Raw genomic sequence first — 23,022 nt, 5'->3', positions numbered from 1 at the left:
AGAGAATGTGTCGTTCAAAAAGGTCAGACTACTTTACAGTTTCAAAGCTTTATTGATAACTATAAAGGACGTTTAACAGAATTTTCTATTGACTCAGTGTTGTGTTTATCATCAGCTATCAGGCAAACCCAATAATCAAACAGCAACTGTTTCCCCTGTTATCTTCTCTATTCCCATGGAGTCAAGCTGGTGCTGGTGGGGATAAAGGAGGCGGTGGGCAAACAAGTGCAGCAACAACATGAGCTGGAGGCAGTAACAGAAAGGAAACAGATGATTGGTTATAAAGAAAGAGTTCAGAAGACAGTGTTTGAGTTCACCACACCCAGGACAACAAGACTAGGAGTCAACAGCCGTGTTAGCTGCTCTGTGAGGCTGAATGTACTTAGGTACAGCAGTGCTGGGAGCTAAATGTTAAGTCTGGTTAAAGATGTTCCAAGGCTGTTAACACCAGCACAAAACTGAGGTGTTTGCTTATCAGATAATAAGTCCTAAAGCTCAGATAAATGCCAATGCCAACATGCTGATGTTTACGTGGTAATGTTTAGCATGTTTAGCAATGTTAAGCATGCTAACAATTGTTAATTAGCATTAAACCCAACGGTGTTAGCACATATGGGGTTGGTTGGAATATCATACGTTTTTTTAGGCATTTGGTCATAAACATAAGACTGGATAAGGTGAAATAAATAAATTAACCTGCCGGTGGCATTAGATGAAATCTAAAGGGTTCATAAAAATATTAGGGCTTACTGGGGAACTTGGATATCGTTTTTTATCGATTTTATCGTGATCCATCCAGCAGTTTTTGAGCCATTTTACTCAAAAACTGACAACCTTATTGTGGTGCAAGTTGGTAGGATTCATTCACTGGGGACCATGAATGTCTGTACCTAATTTAATGGCAGTCCATCCAATAGATGTTTCATTCTGGACCAAACTACGGATATTGTCAACCCTTTGACCTCATCTCTAACCAGGGAACACATTGAAGGACAAATTGGATGAACTGAACGGAATATTCAAGCCAAAAAATTAGATAACTAATAGGAGTATAGAAAGCAAAGAAAAGAAGAGGACCAACTTTCAATGCAGCAAAATTGAGTGGCCTTACACAGGATGTGGCCAAAAAAAGTATATATCTGAAAGAACCTGCTATCGGCTGAACCAACAACAAACAGAGACACAAAAAGAGACAAAGTTTTAGTCTTGAATCTCACAAAGTTGGAACATTATGGTATTTTGAAGTGGCTGTTTTCAGTTTGTATAGACATCTTTTTATCATAAAATGTCCGGAAAGTTGCCCTCATATGGCTGCCAAAGTGGGTTACTTGTTGGGCTTTAATATATGATCAAACAATGGATGTTGCACTGTTATTATAATCATATTACTTCCATTTATGTGGACTTTTATAGTTTTATAGAAGGCTGTCTTCAGTCAAATGACTGGCACAATGGATTGTAATGTATTAAAGACTGCTGGGGATACATTGGTTTATTCTTCCTACGTTGGACTGGATCAAGCTTTGTCAGTCATTGTGATGGTCCCAACCATCCATTCTAGTGTTTACTTCCTCTGAATGTACAAAGACATTTTTGTATTTTCCCTTTCAGACACTGAAAGATCCTAACCTGTCGGCGAGAAAGGACTTCCAGAGGGAGGCAGAGCTGCTGACCAACCTGCAGCACGACCACATCGTTAAATTCTACGGAGTGTGTGTAGACGGAGACCCTCTCATCATGGTGTTCGAGTACATGAAGCATGGAGACCTCAACAAATTCCTCAGGTCAGTTCTCCACTGAAGGTTAAGTCAATTTAACCTTAATGTAACAGGCTGGTGCTGGGTGAGCAAATTAGAAATTCATCATCTGAGCAGACAGTAGCAAAGTAGAGTGGGTGAAAGCCTAATTACTGTGCAAATGTGTTTGTGTGTGTGCCACCTGTGCTAGGAGCATTTCTACTCAGGGTACCGGTTGGACTTTTAGATGGATGTGTCCAACGCATTGACAGAAAGTAAATGTAGAACTTCAATAGGACTCCAATAAAACTAAAATTACTTTGTCAAATTCCTGCTGGCGATACAATATCCAGCCAACTTCACAGCTTTCTGGGTTAGCAAACATGAGTGCTTTAGTGCTTTTGTTCCATAATGTCAGACTGTACCGAGGGAAGTGACCTCTGATAAGCCTCAACAAAAGCGACACGATGCCTGTACAGCGAGCACTTTGGTAACGGGAAGCTTCACTGAATTTGATGTCAGTGTGCGCAGGAGGAGTCTGGGATAGAAGTGTGTTGTTTCATGTGCGTTGACAACAGTAGTGTGTGTGTGTGGTCTATCTTGTTTTTGAAGTTTGAGCCATAGTTGAAAAGATGACATGTTGCGATTGAGCGTAAGTGTGTGTGCAGATTCAAGAGCGCGTGAAGACTTTCTGTTGGGAAATCATTCCTGAAATGAAAGGCAATGTCGCGAATGATGAAATTCTTTCATGCAAGGTGCAAGACGTGGATGATTTTTGGTCTATTGGTCCTGTTGGTCACATTTAACAAATGAGATGTGTGTGTGGAAGCTGGAGGAAAAGAATAGAGTATCTGATGTGTGGGTGCGGCATTCAGATAAACGGAGGGCGACCTGCACTCATTCAGCCACTTCTAGATTTCTCTGAAGTAAAACAGAGTTAGAGAGACACACACTAAGAAAAAGTACTGCTAATCCCTCTACAGTGGAGCCGAATTATTACACACATACTTAAAACCAAGAACATTGAATTGCACTAAAATTGAGAGATGGTATAAGAAAGACAGCCTGAGAGAGAGTGTGAGAGCTTCTCTGCATGGCGCCTTGTCATAGTTACCAGAAGGTGAAGAGAACAGCAGGAACCTCTCACAGGAAATGAGTTCTTCATTGTCTCCCACAAATGTTAAGCAGGGAAAGAGCTCTCGACCCATAGTCAACTTGTTCAGGTAAATGCCCGACTTAGAGTACCTTGATAAAAATTTCCGAGCCTTGGTTAATATTCCTCTTAGGCTTGAATATATGAAAATGTAACAAAAATAGCCACTCTAAAACCACCAAAGACTCATATAACAGCCCTGAAATTAATAAAAAAACAGTGCATACACTTAACAGTTTATCATTGCAATTAAAGCTGGCTGAGTGTTAGCAGGTTATAGTCAATTTGTTTATAGTTCTTTCTTATGCAAATTTGTTCTCAATAGCTGCAAAAAAAAAGTTTATTAACACTCCAAGGAGCAACGGGTTACTTATTAAAGGGGCAGTGAGGTCACAGTCTGCCATGCTGAAAAAACTTCCCACAAAGGTTCCCACGTCCAGTTGTTAAAGTGAGATTATGCAACTTTTAAAGGTACACTTAAATTCACAAACAATTAAAAAATATTCAGTACATGCTGCTACAGTCTTAATGTAAGAAAACTTCATCAATGACAACTGAGTCAGTTAGCTGACTTTATGACTTCACTCTACTTTATTTTATTCTACTTGTCTGACTGTTACCACGATCCATGGATGGAGTATGGAACGATGGGCATAGACATATAAAACGCTTGTGATGGTGGTCATTTTCAGTCTCTTTGTGCTTGTTTTTCATTTCTTTGTAGCTGTTTTGCATCTCTTTGTGTCTATTCACTTTTTGGTCATTTTGTATCTCTTTACAGATGCTTTTCTTTTGTTTCCACTGTGGTCTCTTGGTTGTAGTCATTCTGAACCATTTTGTTGTGGTTTTGTGTCACTTTTTAGTGTTTTGCATCTCTTTGTGGCTGTCTTGTGTCCCCTTGTAGTCATTCTGCATATATTTGTAGTCATTTGATTGACCTATCAATGGGAAATGTTAAAAATCACTTTGAACAGAGGCTCCAGTCCAGGGGCTCCCTGAGACCTTGGCCTTCTAGGCGTATTTGAATAATCCATTCCTGACTCCATCATCAATATTAGGTCATTAATTCAATCATCAGTGATTTACTTTTTCTTTTTTTGTAATCCAGAGCCCATGGGCCGGACGCCATGATCCTGGTAGACGGCCAGCCACTGCAGTCCAACGGAGAGCTGGGCCTTTCCCAGATGCTGCACATCGCCACCCAGATTGCCTCAGGCATGGTGTACCTGGGCTCCCAGCACTTTGTCCACAGAGATCTGGCAACCCGTAATTGCCTGGTGGGTAATGGCCTGCTGGTCAAGATTGGAGACTTTGGCATGTCCAGGGACATCTACAGCAGTGACTACTACAGGGTAAGACCTTTACAGTCCTTATTTACTCAAAATTCTGCAGGCTTTTAGAGTTCAGACTGCCAAACTGATTAACATGGAAGATATGTAACATTTTGCCACACTTCAAATATGTTTTGAATAGTCACATTGATTTAAATGTCACTTTTGGAACCTGGTCTCACAGGAATCCGTGAAATAGCCACGGATTCGCTTAACTCAAAATCCGTGGAATAGCCACGGAATCACTCAAATTTCTGTGAAACTGACACGGATTTCGCTACAATGCAAGTTAATGACAGTCATATCCCGTGGCTATTCCATGGATATTTGTTCCTATTGGTTTGTTCCAAGTCACGTGACTTTCAAGGTCCCGGCAGTCAGAACAAAAAACATGGCGGCCAGTTCTCTAATTTTTAGTGAAAAAAATCTATATTTTGACTTAGTTTCTGCATAAAAATGGATTATGATCACATTTCTAGCAAGAAATATGTGTTTTATTTTCTAAATATTCACTCAGTGAATGTACATAATCACTTTGTTTGTTGGAATAGCCACGGGATATGACTGTCATTAACTTGCATTGTAGCGAAATCCGTGTCAGTTTCACGGAAATTTGAATGATTCCGTGGCTATTCCACGGATTTTGAGTTAAGCAAATCCGTGGCTATTTCACGGATTCCTGTGAGACCATGTTGCACTTTTTGGTCCTATAAAGTAGCACCATCACTACGCCTCTTCCTGTTCATTTCAACACAAAGCACATATGACAAACACATTAGTAGACTCCACCTGACACATAAAAAGTACATTTTAGGTTGTTGATGTTCACAATACTTTTTACTTTGTTTGTAATTGGGTCCAAAACAACCCTAAATAAATCCTGCGGGCATGCTTACTAAAAAGATATTTCTAAGGGGTGAATACTGCTGCTCTCTCTTTGGTTGTTTTTTGTTTTCATGTTTTTGTTTCCATCTTTTCTTTTCTATGGAGAGTTAACAGCTCTTCTTCCCCAGTGCAGCCCCAGGCCCCCACACCAGCCCTCATACATTCATGTGAGGATGGAGAGGTTTAGCAGTGTGGTAGGAGATGAGCCTGCTGAGCCTCCAGCCTGATGCTTAGAGGCTTGTTTATATAGCTTCCGATTCATGTCCTCTCTACTGTTTAACACGATTAGCAACTCAGAATGCCGCAAACCAGGCGGCAACTGCTGGGCTGAAGACTTTAGCATTCTGCTGAATAAATAAGTGGATATAATAGAGTGATGGCTGCTTCATATCTGGACCCCTTAAACAGCCTGGTGTTGTGAAATGACTTTAGGTGCGTCTGATTTTGTTTCCCCAGCGTGGCACCTGGCCCAGTTCGGACCTTGCTGAGGGCAACGCCAGCAGTTATGAAGTACTTGCCTGCTGGGTGGGTGAAATAATTTGTAAGGAAATTTGAGCGAGATGTCTTTAGTGTTTGGTACATTTTTGCTCCATGCACACCATCTGTGTGGTGTGTATATTATTAAAATCTGAATATTTTCTTTGGGTTGTTAAATAACTGTGGCAATATTTTGCAGGCTTGGTATATTGTTAAGTGTGTTTCAGCATAGCCAATCTTACTAACTCTTTAGTACAAATGTCAGGCTGTCAATATAGACAGGAACAGAAAATCTGTCCTTTGACTTGATTAAAAATTGTCATGCATAATTCTGTTTAAGATCTCTGCTCACAGCAGAGCAGTGACGCTGTTGAGATCAAACAACATAAAACTTAACAACAACATAAACATGTACATTCATATGCAAATTCCATCACTGTTCCAACCAGCTCACATATGAATTGAATTTTGTTCTCATATGAAACAATTTAAATTGCATAATATCAAAGACGTCCCTCATACTCTGTGACATAGCTTAATGGCATATTCATTTCCTAGCCATACTTGTGAAATATAATATTCAAAGCTTATTGTGGGTTTAGCATCAAGGGCATATAAATACTCACTTACAGTCTTGAATACTCATTATAAGCTCTGTGTGGAGGAGAATTATTGGATGTTTAGACTCTCCATGTTGGCCAGTTTTATGGTAACCGTGGAAGATCTTTTGCTATTTATCTTGCATGTAGGTTATTGCAGCATCAAATCTTCCTCTTACAGTAGAAGGATAATGCACGCATGGATTGTGTGTGTCTCATTCACATTTTGAATGTGTGTCATCTACACTATAGTTATTTCACAGCTGCCTATGAATTAACATTTGTAATCATTGCAGTAACCTGAATTTGATTTCTGAATAGTAGATTTTAGCCTTATTTTATCTAATTAAATATTTAAGAAATAGACTGTACACCTATATTTATGGTAGCAGTAAAACCTGTTTAATTGGGGAAAAAAGAGAAACGGCACAGCCAACACGGAGACATTACCAGTCCATTTCAAAATGATACTTTTTCAAGTACAGTGACGATGCAGAGACAGAGCACAGATGTAGAAGAACTAGAAACGCTGACCAATAAGAGCCGACTGGGCTTTTTGCAGAGGCCAATTTATTTTTCACTGGAAGGGGCAGGTTGTTTCCCTCCCTACTCTGCCTTTAATTGACTAATACTCATTGCCTTCAATGGTTGGGGTTGATTAAATTTAGCACGAGTGAGATTTGGCCAGGTTAGGGTAAGAATATCAGTAGCCAATCAGAGGCAGAGTAGGGGAGATCATTACTTATACAGGTATATTAAGACAGACATGTTCTAGTAGGAACCCAAACTACAAGTATAAACCTAAAAATTAGCATAAATCCCCTTTCAGAGATGTATATTTTAAGTTACTTTTGCTTAGTCCACCAAAGGATGTCAGTATTGCACTTGAGTGTATTCGAATTCACTCTCCTATACCCTCATTTAGTCAACCACTAGGACTATGAGTGTACTGGGCAGCTCCCACTACGTCCTTGGAACAGTGAAAGCTCAGGTGGGCCCTCTGGACAAATAAAGGACAAAGCTGTGTGTGTGTGTGTGTGTGTGTGTGTGTGCGTGTGTGTTACCTTGTTTTGGCCCAAAGAACAGTTCATCTAATTGTCTGTAAGGACTAAGTCACATCTGATTTAGCAGGCAGATACTGCTCCATTTAAAGATTAAATGGTTCAGCAGATTGTTCTTGTCTGAACAATTATAAGCCTACTATATATTTTGGGTGCTGTGAGTTAACTGTTCTGTTAAAAAGACAGACAAAGAGCCCCTGCATGACAGATATAGGACCTAAAGGGGAACCAAGGAGCTGTGTAAGTGGGGTTTTGTACTCTATTCAGTGAATTGTATTTTATGGCTTGACCGTGCTGTGGTTAGGTAAGGGAACAAAAACCACTTGGTTAAGGTTGGGGAGCGATAATGGTTTGGGTTGAAATGATCACTTGTAGGCCAGAGCAGGCATGATAAACTAAGCAATGTATTGCTGTGACTGGAGGCAGCAGCAAAACATGTTTTTACCACCTAAACTTGTAAACTTGTGTAAACTTTAACTGATGGCAAGGTCAAGGGATGGAAATATTGTTAATATACCATACACTTTGTGGGCTAAAATACATTATGCTGCTGCTTCTGTCAACAACAGTACATTGCTTAGCTTGCATGCCAGTACTCCTGCCAGCTTCTCCACTGGGGGGCCTGTTGACCACAATTCACTGCAGCTAAACACTGACTTGGGTTAAGTATTTCATACAGCCTGGGGCGTCCCGGTGGCTCACACTGGTAGAGCGCATACCATTAAGGCTGAGTCCTTGTTGCGGCGGACCCGGGTTCGAATCCGACCTGAGGTCCCTTTGCCACATGACTTCCCCTCTGTCTCCCCCTTTCTATCTATCACTTTCAATAAAGCAAAAATGCCCCAAAAGAAAAATCTTTAAAAAAAAAACAAGTATTTCATACAGCCTCACAGCAAAAAATCTGAACTATCCCTTTAAGGGCCAAAACTCCAGGGAGAGTGTGTATTTCCAGAGCAATGACGTTTTGTTTTTTTGGATAATGGCCTGGTTGACAAATGTTGGTCTAGTGGGAAATTTGTCAGACTATTGGGCCGTCGGAACAATGGCATCCAATATTCAGATGTACTGTACGTCTACACTCTGATATTATGTAAATGTCTGTGGGCGAAAAAAAATTATGTATATAGAGAGTGTCAGGGTGTTGTGGGGTAAAAAGCACTCAGCTACTGCTGCAGGGAACCAGCTTCAACCCTGGACTGCAGTGCCCGGCACAGTTATATTCATAAGTGAGAAGCCAGTGAGGGATCATGTCCTTGACACTCCACTAGGGACTCATGCTGGTTGCTCGGTGTGTTTGTGCAGAGGGGAGTAGACCTCCAAGCACATTATACTTTTCACTGACAGGTGAAAAGAAGCAGCTGGAGCCTCCACTTGTATGTACACCGTGGCCCTGCTAACAGCGGAGTTAGCAGAGGAAAGGACCTCAGTGTGAGGGGAATCGGCCAGTCCAGACTGAAATAAAACAGGGATATTCAGCAAGACACCTAGCAAAAATGTGTTCAAAACCATATCACAATTCAGAGAATGGATGATACAGTTCTGACTCAGTAATTTACTGATTCAGAAAACACACACTAGCTGGAGTGAGGAATAGTTCTTGCAAATTTCTGTGATGGATTCGGGAGAAATCAGAGAAATGTTTTGCCAAAAAAGGACCAGTGTCAGTTTGAATTTAGGGTGTGTGTGTGTGTGTGTGTGTGTGGCATGCGTTGTGTGAAGCTGCTGTTTGGTGCGTTGTGATAGCATCGCTGCCCGCCTACACAGTGGAATATTGACAGAGCCGAGAGATAAGGAGCTCCTAACAGTATTGGACACTTTCCCTGTGTTGAGTGATTATAAATAGCAGCGCCCTGCCAAGAACACAATCCTCCCATCGCTGACTAGTCGTATTGACGCTTGTTGCCCTCTGGGACTCCCAAGACACATTGCAGCAGGAGGGAACAACCTCAAGAAAGAGATGAATATTGTCCTAAATCACATCCATCTGTCATATCCTCCTGCTTTGGCTGCTCTGAATGCGCTTTTGTGTTGTTTCAAAAGAGACAACTGCAGAACCTGCAGAGGCCGACGGCAGCACCATTGCCTGTTATGTAGGTGTTTTATACCACTGCTTCACGATATATCAGGTAATGTTTCCCCGAGTTCAGAGAGTAAAGCACTGAATTATGCATGTTTAGGAAGGTATAAATGACAGAGAAGGTGGCTATGCATTAAAGTAAGAAGACTGAGTGAAATAGAGTTTTTTTACGAGAAATGTTTCAGGAACAGCGTCAAAGGGGAAAGATGGAGGAGCCCAAGTAGGTTCTCTGTCAATCTTCAGCTCTTCTCAAATAACATTATTATATGTTTTATTTTCTTGCAGTGTAATGTCAGCTTTCTTTGTACTGCACGTCTTCCTTAATACAGAGCAGAGTTACTAGTACAATATGCATTGCAGTATATGTGATGGCCTTTGACAGTTAATTTCCGTCTGTCATTTTCCCTATAATACCCAGTAACGTTTGTACAATATTCATTGGCTATGTTGAATCAGTGGTCCAAGAAAACTGCTCCCTGATTTGCAACAGTAATTGTATTTTTGTAATTTGAGTTAAATTAAATTCCTGCTGGCATGAGAATAAGTTCTACTAAAGTTTCTGCTTCTGGAAAACTGCAACCTTAACCTCGGTTCTTCCAGACAAGGAGAGAAATTGCTTCAAAACAGCTCATTACAGACAAATTATGAACAGTGACATATAGTTTCCTGTCAGAGGATGAGATGTAGAGGCTTCCAGCTTCAAATTCTTTTTCCTGGAAAATATTAAAATTCTTCCGACTTTTCTCCAGAGGTTTGCTTGCAGCCTGTTTTCATTCAGCAGTGGCAGGGTTTTGTTCTTCATTTCAATGAGTGTAACATTGTCTGAATGTAAAGGAGAGTGTTGTTGAGAAAAAGAAAGCATGTGTCCAGCTAACCTTAGTTAGGTAAAATAATTACAATTGTAACATTTGGGCAGGAAATGGAAATAGTTTAAAGGCAGAATGTGCATTTTTGGATCAGACTAATAACTATTAAACACTGTACCAATGTTAAAATCTAATGACTCAGTTTCAAGGACTTAGTGTTCTCTGTGACTCTGCCAGGAAGCCTCTGCTTACCTGCACTGCTTTGCTTTGAAGAAAAATGGTCCCCGGGTTTCTTCTGTTTCAAGGATCAAACAGACACTCCTCTGCTGCATTATTTATCAAGCACAAGCTCCTCAAAACTGTATGCAGCTCGCTGCTAATGAGTACACAGGCCATATTTATTACTGCTGCATGAAGGGATGAAAAAGCTCTGTTTTGCCTCTCTCCTTGGGCCTTGTTTTTTCCATTCTTCATCTTAACCTAGAACTCCTGTCCTACATGATCACTACCTTATTGAGTAATAAATCTAAGCAATGAAGGAGATTCTGCTGATGACTTCACAGGAAGTCTTGTTTTAAAAGGCACAACAAATACATTATCTTGACGAGAGTTAGGTGAGAATTTAACATTTTGGACTGTTATTTTGAGCAGGTAAGCACGCTGTTGTTAGAATTTTGTTCAAGTACAGCTTCATAGAGCTGCTAGGAAATACAACATTTGACAACTTATTATTATTATTTTTAGCTGCAACCAGATGGAGCATTGCTGCCAACATTTGATGATTGATTGTCACCTGCCGAAATATCTGCCTGCTTGGTTTCCAATTGTGTTCAAACTGAAAAAAATAAAATAAAATCTGACTGTTATAAGGACATCATCCGGATATTCATAATGCACTCCATTTTAATTGTCAGTATGAACACACTTATGCACTCAAAATAGCAAGTGTCAGTGTGGAAGAATGCAAATTGAGACATATCATATCATTGTCTTTTTATTCATTATCACCAAATGTAACCCATCCAGTGTATAATGTTCCAATTTAACATCCTCACAGGGCTAATAAATCAATATTCTGAGTGCAGATATGAAGTCTGCAGCAACACTAAGGAGTGACCTATCTACAGACAAGTTTACCTGAACATCTAAATGCTTAAAATGTGAATGTGAAAGTGCATGATAGCAGTAGTGTGTGTATGTGTGTTTTGAAAACCTTCAGAAAGTTTCACCACCCACTGGCATGCTACGGCCAGAGTAGATACCACTTTATCTCCACTTGGCAGCAGCGCAGCAGGTAGAAACCTAATGGACATCATAGCCTCTAAGAGTGAACTTGTGTTCGCTGCTGTTTGAGCTGGGAGAGCACAGATAGCAGCATGGTTAGAGCAGGGAGAGAGAGTGTGTCTAGATGGTTATCGGGGCCCTTTAAGATGTCTGGGGCCTCCCAGGGCTCCCTGCAGGCCACAGAGCGCCCATCGAAGAGCCCAACTGGGCCAGTAATCTATCCCCCTGCCATGCTGCTGTGCTCTCCACGCCGTTAATCCAATCACTCCCCTGCCACGGTGGGACAGGCAGAGCACTAATCCAGTTTACACAGCAACAAAAAAAGCCCCAGACTCATTCCTCACTCCCCGCAGAGCATTGCCAGCTTCTCGATGTGACATTGAGTGAGAAAGATGAGGATAATTACTGGGGCAATTATTTTATTTTTATTATGTGTTCAGCCTTTTTTTTTCTTTTCTCCCCCATGTTCCAAGCTAATTGCCATGGCCTTGTGACAAAAACCCAAGGTGATAGCATGCAATCATTTGGGAAGCAGAGAGTCAGCCAGTTTTAATGCCCCTCGCCACAGCAGCAGCGGTTGAATCATTAGTATGCATCTGATGAGGTTTAGCCTTGCGTGCAATGGGCTGGGCGGACCTCAGATAAGTCATTTAGACTAACGGGAACTTAATTAATTTTGTTTAATCTTTATAAAGCTCCACAGGGGGACAGATTGGTATACAGCCCCTCGCCAACTCCTTCACCTCACTTTCAGCCCACCCAGCCAGGCGTGGCCCAGAGGTTTTACACTACGGGGGCAACTGGTCTCGGCATCAATATTGGCTTAATGTTGTGTACAATACTAAAACGTGTCAGGCCTAATGAGACCAGGTGGGGTATAAGTCAGTGTTCATTTGGCCATTAGCTCACAGTGGAACCCCGGCAAATGAGTTTGAGGGTGAACAAGAGGGAAAAATACTGCAAATCCTCCTCGTCAGCGCTCACTCTGGGACTGTCAATAAATACCGTGTGTGTTCAAGATGTAGCGAAAGGGCACCTCACTCGAAAAACCTCTCAAATTTTTGTTTACCTTAATTACTGTTTTATCTGTTCAACCACCAAGGGAAAACACCAGCAGCTTCAAATGTCTCCACAGTGCCGGTGGATCATATTTGTTTAGTCTGGGACTCGGCCAGAGAGCGAGCTGGCAGGGAGGAGTTTGGAAAATTAGGAGGTAAAAGATGTTTCTCTCTTTGAGATTCTGCTAACACCTCAGATGCCCTTGGGCAAGTTATAGAGAGGCAGAATTGGGACTGGAGGATCCGGGGGAAAACGACACAAAAGTGTTCTCTCCTCACATTACAACCCTGAGATGCACTGAGATGCAGTTGAGCAGAGCACTTAACCCCTGGTGGGATTAGCAGAAGACTGTGGTTGTACTGGGCGCCTCTGAGGCGTAAATTTGTGTAAATGTATTAATGTGAAGCAGGATGGAGCTGCAAAATAAGTCTCTCTGGACTTTAAGATAAATGTGAGAATGAAAAAAAAGTTTGTGTGCTGAGAAGTAAAAACACTCAACATAACTAAATTTTTCTGTCATAACAAACATAAATTTAAAATCCAGAGTTCACTTATTTTAATATGCATTTGAAGACACTTTCTGAAGTTCTACTTTCATCTAATCACTGGTGAAAAGAGAAGAAAAAGAATGACCCCAGCGTTGAACATTTTTTCAGTGAGGGAAGAGTAGAAGTGAAACGATGCCCTCCATTTGCTTTGCTGAAACACATCTAATACCAAAAGTTTCACATGCTTGAGGTTAATGGAGTATGCTTTTGAATTCACAGTCAGCATATAGGTGTTCTCGTAGAAAACTATCTCTAATGGTCTTGTTGACCTCCAGGCCATGTGTACCAATATCGATTTGTGTTAAATGTAAGGAAGGCGTGCAGCCTTGTGATATGAATGTGCAGTAAATGATCCCCAGCACATGAAGTTATCGACTTCTACAAGACACTCAGATCAGGTTACATCGAGGAGCTCCAAGGTCCAATAATGCACAAAATACCATGCAGGCACCATAGTGTAGATCCAATATCCAGAGAATCCTGAAGTCATAACAACCCTTATTACCATTTATGGTGCACTTCTTCAAGGCAATGTCTTGGGTAAAGTTCAACATCTAACAGTTACAGTATTTAAAGATCTTTCCTTTTCAAATTCACTTTACTATAGGTGATCATTGGTAGACTCCTTCCATGTAAGTGTACAGCTCCTCTAAAGTAAGCCACGATCAGTAACTTTGCTTAGCGGCCACTGTGGCCACTTTGACTATTTTGCTTGATGGTGTAGACCAGGCATGCCCAAACTATTCCACAAAGGGCCGTGTGGCTGCAGGTTTTCGTTTCAACCAAGCAAAAGCACATAGTTTGACCAATCAACTGTCTGAAGACTGAGATCAGTTGATTAACTGAGTCAAGTCTGGTGTGCTGCTGCTTGGTTGGAACGAAAACCTGCAGCCACGCGGCCCGTTGTGGAATAGTTTGGACACGCCTGGTGTAGACTCACAAAGCAGCAGCTAAGTTCAGCAAAATCCAGCCAAGTTCAAAGTATCTTTTAAAAGCAAACTGTAGCCAGGAAAATATGCACAGCCAATCAGTAAACATTCCTGGGACATGATCCTGCCTTAAACAGATGAACACGCCTCCTCGCCACATAACGGGAACCTGAAAAACATTTTTATGAAATATTTAATTTGAACGGATCAAAACCAACCCAAACACTATAGTCTACTATAATGGCAAGCTAACATTAGCCTCATCAGTCAGCTTTATAACATTTCCAAAAATTGTAATGTTAAATAATTAAATTACCAAATTCCTTTTTATTAGCTCATCATCATCAACCGTGTCACACTCATTTTTGACGCTATTATTACTACTAACTGACACAAATGTTTTTTACATTTATGCATGTATAAATTAATGGCAAATTTAAGTTAAGTGTAATTTTAGCTCTTAGAACCACTATAAATGTAAGTTTTATACTAACACTAGTGATTTGAAACACAATAATTTAATTTAAACCTTTCTCAGGTTTTAATTGTGAAACCTGATTTTATGAATCACTTCTTTAAAATGAGCTAATAGTTGAAGGGGTTTAACACATGAACTAATAATGGATGTACAAATCACTGGTGCGACCCAATCCAGGACTGGAGAGAAGGTTATAGATGAAGGACAGGTAAAGGCAAACAAACAGAGGCCTCATACTCAGCAACTAAATTTGATGAAGTGTATAAACTAGAGGACGTTCTGTATAAATGCCCAGGAAGTAGCAGCCTTTTGGCAGGATGACAAATCTCATGTTTCTTTAAAACATCCAGAAGATTCATCTGCTGCGTCAAGCTGACACGCAGAGATTGTGTTTGACTTTCAAAGGAAATGTGCAATGAGCGCGCTACGGAACTAGGAGGTAATTAGTAAGATTTCAGCTGATTTTTTTTCTCCTCGAGGCTTTAAATGCCACACAATGCTTACAGCTGAAGGCACACAGATGTTGGAGCTGGTAAATGGAGTTGGGAGAAGAGCTTATTATGATTAAATGAATGTGATTGTGTTGTAACCTGGAGGTACACAGCAGAGGAACCAATGAGGGTGAATGCAGATACAGTAAGAGTTGGTCCTAATGATGATTTCGGAGCTTATGGTATGTGTGACTGTGGATCTGATTTCTTTTTGTCCTTAAAGCTCAGAAGGATAGATAGATGCATGGACGGATGGTTGGGTAGATGGATCAGTGAATGCATGGATGGATGGATGGGTGGTTGTGATGATGGATGGATGATAGATGTGTCTGTGATACGCTGCAGGAACACTTCCACTGACTTAGAGATAAAAACCTCAAAGGAGCTTAAAAATCCATCTTATTGTTATCTCGACAAAAATGTCAAGATAACAACAGCAAAGGCTAAAAACTAGACCAGATAACGAAAACTAAATGACAGCCAAAATCACCAAGGAAGAAAGTGATACAACAACAAATTCCATACAGTAGTTATTGTACATGTTGTTATGCTATGTATTTAGTGTTATAATACAACACATTGATACCTGTTTTTATGATCAGGTAGGGTTCTACAGTGCACTGTAAAAAAAGATAAACAATAGCTACTCAATAAAATTGAGGAAACAGATTGCACGCAATATTATTAATTAAATCTAACTACGTTACAAGTTGAGTTAATAACAACTTAACAGGAAGTGCCTGTCAATTAAAAACGGACTTATTCTATTGTGTTGGATTCATTCAAAATTCTCTTGATTTAGAATTACATACACATAAAGATTATATTTTATGTGATTAAAATGCATAGATTCTATCTCAAACATTTTATATTAAAGTTACTTAAACAACTGCCTCAAAATCAAGGACGCATTTATAATTAATACATTTTATCAAATATATTAAGTAAAATGAAATGACTACAGAATAATTTATTACAGTATATTTGAAAAAGTATATACTGATGGATCACATATAAATCTGGAGGAGGTCAGGGTGGATGTTTGCAGTGCCTGAATTAGACCAACAAAGGTTCCAGTGTCCTAATTCAGCAGTTGCATGACATCAGCATATGTCCTGAATAAATTAATATATATATTTTAGTGCTGTTGGGGGTCCTGAAAGTGTGATTTTACATAAGAATGACTTAGTTTTCCCACAACAAATCATGATATTTAGCTTATTATGGTACATCCCCAATTCCAAATAATAAATTATAATAACCCCCAATAAATATAGAATGCTTTAAATTCAGAATTCAGATTGTATATTTACAAAACTAAATTTAATTGAGTTTGAACATAAAATATACTGTTTTCAATGTAATACAGTCATGGAAAAATTATTAGAATATTGTTTTCTTCAATTTCTTGTTCATCTTAATGACTGGTACAACTATAGGTACGTTTGTTTTGTTTATAATAACCAAAATCATTATCAAGAAAACCATGGAAAATGGCTAGATATCAGCTCTTAAATTAAACTCTTATGAGCTATTTTTGTTGTTATTATTCTATTTGTCCAAACAAATGTACCTTAAGTTGTACCAGGCATTACGATGAAGAATAAATTGAAGAAAACAATGGGTGGTCTAATATTTTTTCCCATGACTGTATATGTCACAAAGGATGAGCAAATTCTGTTTTATTTATGTCAACAGCATCCCAACTTCTTTCAAATCAGGCCTGTATAACTATCAGCCTATTCATTTTCAGCTCAATTGTCATTATGACCAAAGTATTGAACATGATAACGTCAGACTGTATATTGCGATGATCGTTATACAGTTACACCAGTTAAAAAAAATAATGAAATTAAACAGAAATGAATTTGACTTTGATGCTTGAGTGTCAGTCAGCTGCATAGATGGAAAGAGATCCCAGCAGCGGTTGAGCTTGCGGTAACAACACCAGCATGTTAATAACATTATCTATCAATAGTGACTCCACAGTGATCTCTGTAATTAATACTAGCTACTGATTCCAAGCTGAAACTTGCAATACTTTGCCACTCATTCGCACATCAGTCTTGTCCAGCTCATTAAAGCAGTGTCACTGACATGAATGGGACATATATTTTAAAACAATGCCTGCTAATGGAAGCTGAGAGCAAGGATGATTAATGGATGATTGTTTAATCGATTAATATCCAGCCTCAGAGGATTTACAGCGAGGGAGACTCAGTTCATGTTTTGCTGGTTTCAGGAATAATAAAAGGGCTTCCAGCTGATACCTCCGCTGTCTAAGCTGGCACCTGGCTTCATGCAAACCGTCTTAGAAATTCAGGTTTATATGCTGATATGTAGTATGTATAAAGAGGTAAACACAATAGGATTTAAATACATTTACATTAGTAGCCATATGAACTTCTTTACTGTGAGGATCCTTATGATCCTGCATTGAGCAGTTTTCTTAACCCCTTAGTTGAAGCTGATTCATTTAAAAACTGATTAGAACACATTCAATTCGATGCTTTGTGACTCTGATCCTCTGCTTAGTGCCAGTATTTCTGCCGAAAGGGGATTGCAGATTTCTCATCAAGAACAAAGCACCGGTTTAATACCATAACCTAAAGAATTTCACATTCTGCGATTCAATACATACAGAGCAGGTGGCAGATAAGTCAGCATTTTCCTGTATTGCATCAGTGTCGACATCCAACTGCACAGCAGACATTCATGAGATGTTAAGCCCGTCGTATCGGTTACATGCAAGGACAGTTAATCCCCCGACGCCTGGGAGTTGTGTTGATGACTGCATTTTCTAATCTGTGTTTTAGCTACATTTCATTTGCAATAAATATCTCCTCTCTTCTCTTTTTCCTTCTTCTCTCCGCAGGTTGGAGGACATACCATGCTACCTATTCGCTGGATGCCCCCTGAGAGCATCATGTACAGGAAATTCTCCACGGAGAGCGACGTCTGGAGCTTTGGAGTCATCTTGTGGGAGATCTTTACCTATGGGAAGCAGCCTTGGTTTCAGCTGGGTAACAACGAGGTAAAAGAGCCTGAAGCTTTTGGATAAACCTTCACAAATCACAGCGCATATATTTTATCAAAGGCACGCATTGAGAATCACGGCTCCACTTGGTAAAAGTCTTTTTTATGTTTTTAAAGTGGAAATCGAATAGCTTGGCCTTCCTTCACAGAGTGTCGAGGGCTGAAGTGAAAGCTTGAGTTTCCTAATAGCAGATTTAAATGAATACTGCCATTTTGGATGTTAATCTACTGCCTCGTGTTGTTCCTTTTCTCTTTCTGAGACTCGCGCTAGCCCAACGAGGTGATAAATTGATGCCGCTTTGCCACCAGACGAGATGCCGCATTACATAACACCCATGATTGGTTTGTTTTTCCATTGGAGGCTCTGCTTTGAATCAATAAAATTCAATTAGGATTACTCTTGTAAAGCGAGCATGTTGAGAAAATTAAATTGACCTAAAAGAATAACCTGGCATGCATTGCACTTATAAGTATTTCAATTGAAACATCAATATGTTCTTGGGCTTGACACAAATTGGTATTTCCACATTTCTGTGTATCTCGAGCTGAAAGATTTTTGAGACGCTCTAAATGAAACACTCAGCTGATTAAACTACACTGCCGAAACCTCACGGCAGTGTAATGAGATGAGCAGCATATTATGTCATAGCCAAAATAGTAAAAATCCTCAATCTGTGTCGCGGTTGTAATTTTGTCTTCAGGTGCTGTTAGATTAGAATATTGGACTTATTATTCAGTTATTCAGATTTGTCTAACACATTACGCAATGATACATTACAGCAACAATTACAAATGGGTATCAGTGACAATGACAAACTATCACCTAGGAACTGAGGGAACCTGTTTCAAACAGGCCTCATTCTCCACCCGGCTCAATAGGCTCCGCTAAGAAAAATTACATTACAAGTTGCAATGAAACATTCAAACCCACAAAACCATTTTTTAAATTCTAGACATCGCAACATTTTCAAAGATACCAAATATGCTGTGTTGAATTTATAGGAAAATGTGTATAAAATTATGCATTAGACATTTGATGGAATGGTGCAGTCATAAAAGACAGTTTTTAATATATTTTACTCATGGTTTAACTTTTTGCAAACATCACATAGCTTCAATGACGAGCTGAAGCAAGCTGATACAAAATAGATACAAGATACTGTCAGGCAGTGAGAGAAGTTGACTCTAACTGTTCTAAAGATGAAATAAAAGGAGACATTATGTGCTAGCATTATGATGAGATACCTGTGGTAGCAAAGGGCAGGGATGAACTCCTGTAGTCACCAACTTTCTCCTGCCTGGCTCCATGTAGCAGCTGATCCTTCTCTAGCATGCTACACCTCGCTGCAGCTGAGACTCCTGCTGCTGATCCGTCCATCCGAGTTGCTTGTTAAGTTGCTGGACAGGAGTCGTGCTGCTTATATCGCTAGTTCTGTGGCCAAGGGGGGGATCATAGAGCTCGGGTGACAAAATAGACTCTTTGTTTTTCATTGCACCCTTTTCTATCACAAGTAGCCTTATTTGTTCCCTTCTAAGGAGATTTTTAAGGGCTGGGTTGTTTGAGGTATTTATCCATATTTGGCATGCATCCACTTTGAAGCAGGCAGGAGTACAGGCATGGAAGTGGTCCTACATAGTCCCCTACACTCCCTCACAGGTGTTTTCACTGTCTGATTAGCCCTCTCCTCAGTATAATGTGGGCGTGTACAAACGTCTCCCTGCCTTCTGTTGTACCTGTTAGGGTGCGACAACTGACCCTGTTATCATTCTTATAAGTACCGTAGAGTTTGAAGTTATTCCCAGCACAAAGGTCTAATCAGCCAGGGTAATTGAGAACACCTGTGCGGGTGTATGGGGCTTTCGATAATAACAAAAGCTGTCAAACAAAAATGTCTAAAATTTACAATAAAAGCCCCTTAAGTGTAGTTAAGCAGATAGAATATCATAGTAAAATGTAGGTAAGTACAGTTATACATTGATATGTTGCTTAAAAGGGAAAGGCACAACGTTAATCCAACAGACACCACTTATCACATTGTCATATTAATTATTGAAATGCTGCCTCATAGTGTTTTCCTGAGCACAGTCACAGGTCAATTACACAGCCAAGGACTCGGACTGTACTTAATGTAAACTGGTGAGTTATATGGAAATTGTGGAAGTAAAAAATAAGTGGGAAATTAGCTCTAGAGACCAAAAATGTTGAGGATTGACTCCATTTGGAGTCAGCCTCAAGTGGCCAGTTAAGAAAATGCAGATTTTGGCACTTCACTCCCAGAGGTTGCTGCTTGGTTTGGGCTGAAGACTATAAAAAAAAAAAAAAAAAATCTTGGACTTGAAGTTGGGGAGCTCTTACCAATCCTCTGCCCCCTGCTCCTAATCTCTGCCTCAGCAGGAGTCTACATTACCAGTTACTAGCGTAACACAGCCGAAACCTCCACAACCTTGTAGTGGATTTATAAAAAACATCTCCATAGGTTGCAACAGCACTACAGTTGTAAATGAGTTGGATTCTCTGTCAATCATGATTACCGGGATTTTTTCACGTTTGGCCAGATGCTGTTGCTATGACCACTGCTGCCTCTCCGACTGGTTGTTTGTGATGTTTGTGATCTGGGAATTTATGCAAAGAGGCTCCATATGTCTTTGCAGGAATTGATGCTCTATCCCCTCAGTCTAAGTCTCAAGGCAGTCTGTCTGCAAGGCCTTTCATCCTTTGGTGACAAGACATGAGAAACACAATGAAACAATGGAGAGAAAGCGGTGCTTTACCTTGGTAAACAGATGCAACAGGTGGAACAATAGAACAGGTTTTCCCAGTTGATTCTTGTAATATTCTGTATTGTTTCAGGTGTTCTCCATTGTTGACACTCTTGAGTAAAAACAACACTGAATTATACTTATTTAAACACAGATTAGGTTTCTACTACATTCTTTCTGCAAAATTAAGCTTCAGATAGCAGGAGATTATCAAATGCTTTGTTCTGACACTGTGTTGTTGTGCTGCTAGACTGCAAGGGCATGAAATTGCATTACACCATAATATGCATTTCCATTTTTCCTCTTAAATTAGGTTGAAAATTATTTTGTGATTTAATAACAGAAAATGTAGGTTTGAAATTTATGTGGTGGCAATGCACAAAGAAAAAACAAACTGAAAAGAAGACTCTTTCTGTGCAGCCAACGTCATTATACAGAAAAAGACCCCTATCCAATCTCTTGAGCTACAGAGGTTGTTATTGATGCAAAACATAGAGTCAAATTGTCACAACAGCAATGACTCATCGAGATATTAAGAGCCATGTCCAACAAAGAAATGATCAATCCCGTTTAGCAACATCTCAAACATCCACCCCTACTGATTTCCAGTCGTATTGTTATTTTGTGCCGTAGCACAGAAGAAAAACATCTTGTTTCCCCTTTAATATTGGACAAAGTTAAGAGTGAATGCATACTGTTTATTTCTTTCATCTCAGTTTCATTAGTTCAAACCTCAAAGGACTGTCTGCTCAGTGTCACTGGTTTCTCATTATGACCAAACCAAAGCAATCAGTCAGTGAAAATCGTCTGTCTCACTCCACTGCCCTGTCTCCTCTGCAGGTTATTGAGTGCATAACCCAGGGTCGGGTTCTGGAGAGGCCACGGATTTGTCCTAAGGAGGTGTACGACATCATGCTGGGCTGCTGGCAGAGGGAACCGCAGCAGCGACTGAACATTAAGGACATTCAGAAGGTCCTGTTCGCCATGGGGAAAGCCACGCCGGTCTACCTGGACATCCTGGGCTAGCAGCGGCCAGCGGTGGCCCATTCCTCGCCAGACTGACAGAACAACAGAGACATACAGACAGACCGACAAATACGAATCCAGGAATAACCAAACCAACCTACTCCACTGTCGAAAAACACCTACAATGTTTGGGAAGGACTTAAGTGCCTGCAACACTTTTGGATATAGTGGATAAAACGTATTCAAAAAACACGCACTTTTACATTTTGTTTACTTGCGTATAAGATGTACAGGTTTGAAGAAGACTTTTTTTTCCCTTGAAAAACTGCAAAAATACACAACAATGGAGACATAAAGGGAAGTGGACTGGCAATAGGAAAATGGCCACAGTTTGATTATATGATGGAGAGAACACATCAGAGTTAAAATCTATCCTGGGTTTGGTTTTATGAATATATATAGAAATATTACATATATTTTATATTTATTTCTTTTTGTCAGGGTGCTGAAGTGAAGGGTCTGCCATGTGTGTTGCTAAGGGCTCGGCCCTGTCTGATGACGTCACCAACAAACTATTGGCAGGGACTTGACGACGGTCGCCTTACTTGCACTCTGATTGGCTGGCACGAAGCTTTTAATGGGAACTCTGCTTCTGTGGAATAACACTGGATGGTTGGAGAAAAAAAAAAAGGAGCGCTCTGTAGAGGACCTACCCAATCAGACAACCGACAAATCTATTTTAATTTAAAAATAATGTACATATTGTAAAATTCTATGTGTCAAAATTATGTTAACTTATTTTTTCGGGTGTTATTTTGATTCCTTTTCTGACTGTGATCTGGGTGGCTAAAGTATAAAGCTATGGTATTTGTTTTCATCCTAATCTAGAGGAGATTTCTCTTGGGAATTACCTGTGTCAGTGCTGGTAAGATGTCTTATGTGGTGAAGGTAAATGGCAGTGAATACAGTTCGAAAAAGTCAGCTGACACCGAATCAAAGAGACTCTGGAGATTGGGGGACAACTCGGAGCCATCAACACTTTTCAACACTCTTTTCCAAAGAGGCGATGAAGCCTCGTATTCACTTTCCAGTTCATTTGCTTTTTATTGCAAGAGTAATGCATTGATAAGTAATATCTTACACCACACCCCTCTAACACATACACACGCTTTGAGAAACTGTTCTGTCATTATTAGGCGTTTTGGTGTGAAACTGCTTCTCCAGTCTAAAGAAAACATTTTTGTAACTGAAAGTATGAATTATTTAGATAGTTGCAGGTGTGTGTTGCATACACAGCCTATGAAAACTGTTACTTAATACTTAATAGTTAGACATTTTGGGAAATA

At 40.0% G+C, this 23,022-nt stretch overlaps 1 protein-coding gene across 5 annotated transcripts in view; it reads left to right on the top strand.

Moving 5' to 3' along the window:
* The window catches only part of ntrk3b (neurotrophic tyrosine kinase, receptor, type 3b), a 215,610-nt gene extending 193,063 nt beyond the window's left edge, over positions 1-22,547 (top strand). For 3 of the 5 annotated variants that reach the window (XM_059350868.1, XM_059350867.1, XM_059350866.1), the window contains 5 exons: positions 1,612-1,784; positions 3,998-4,241; positions 5,562-5,630; positions 17,790-17,948; positions 21,551-22,547. In XM_059350868.1, the coding sequence (XP_059206851.1) occupies positions 1,612-1,784; positions 3,998-4,241; positions 5,562-5,630; positions 17,790-17,948; positions 21,551-21,736 (831 nt within the window). In that variant the 3' untranslated portion in view covers positions 21,737-22,547. The remainder of the gene's footprint in view (positions 1-1,611; positions 1,785-3,997; positions 4,242-5,561; positions 5,631-17,789; positions 17,949-21,550) is intronic. The other 2 variants (XM_059350870.1, XM_059350869.1) reach the window with 1 other exon arrangement.
* The last annotated feature ends 475 nt before the right edge of the window (positions 22,548-23,022 follow it).

This window comes from Centropristis striata, chromosome 2 (assembly GCF_030273125.1).
Source record: "Centropristis striata isolate RG_2023a ecotype Rhode Island chromosome 2, C.striata_1.0, whole genome shotgun sequence".
Taxonomy (NCBI): Eukaryota; Metazoa; Chordata; class Actinopteri; order Perciformes; family Serranidae; genus Centropristis; species Centropristis striata.
The sequence above is the reverse complement of the archived record's forward strand: the minus strand, read 5'-3'. Positions and strand labels throughout refer to the sequence as shown.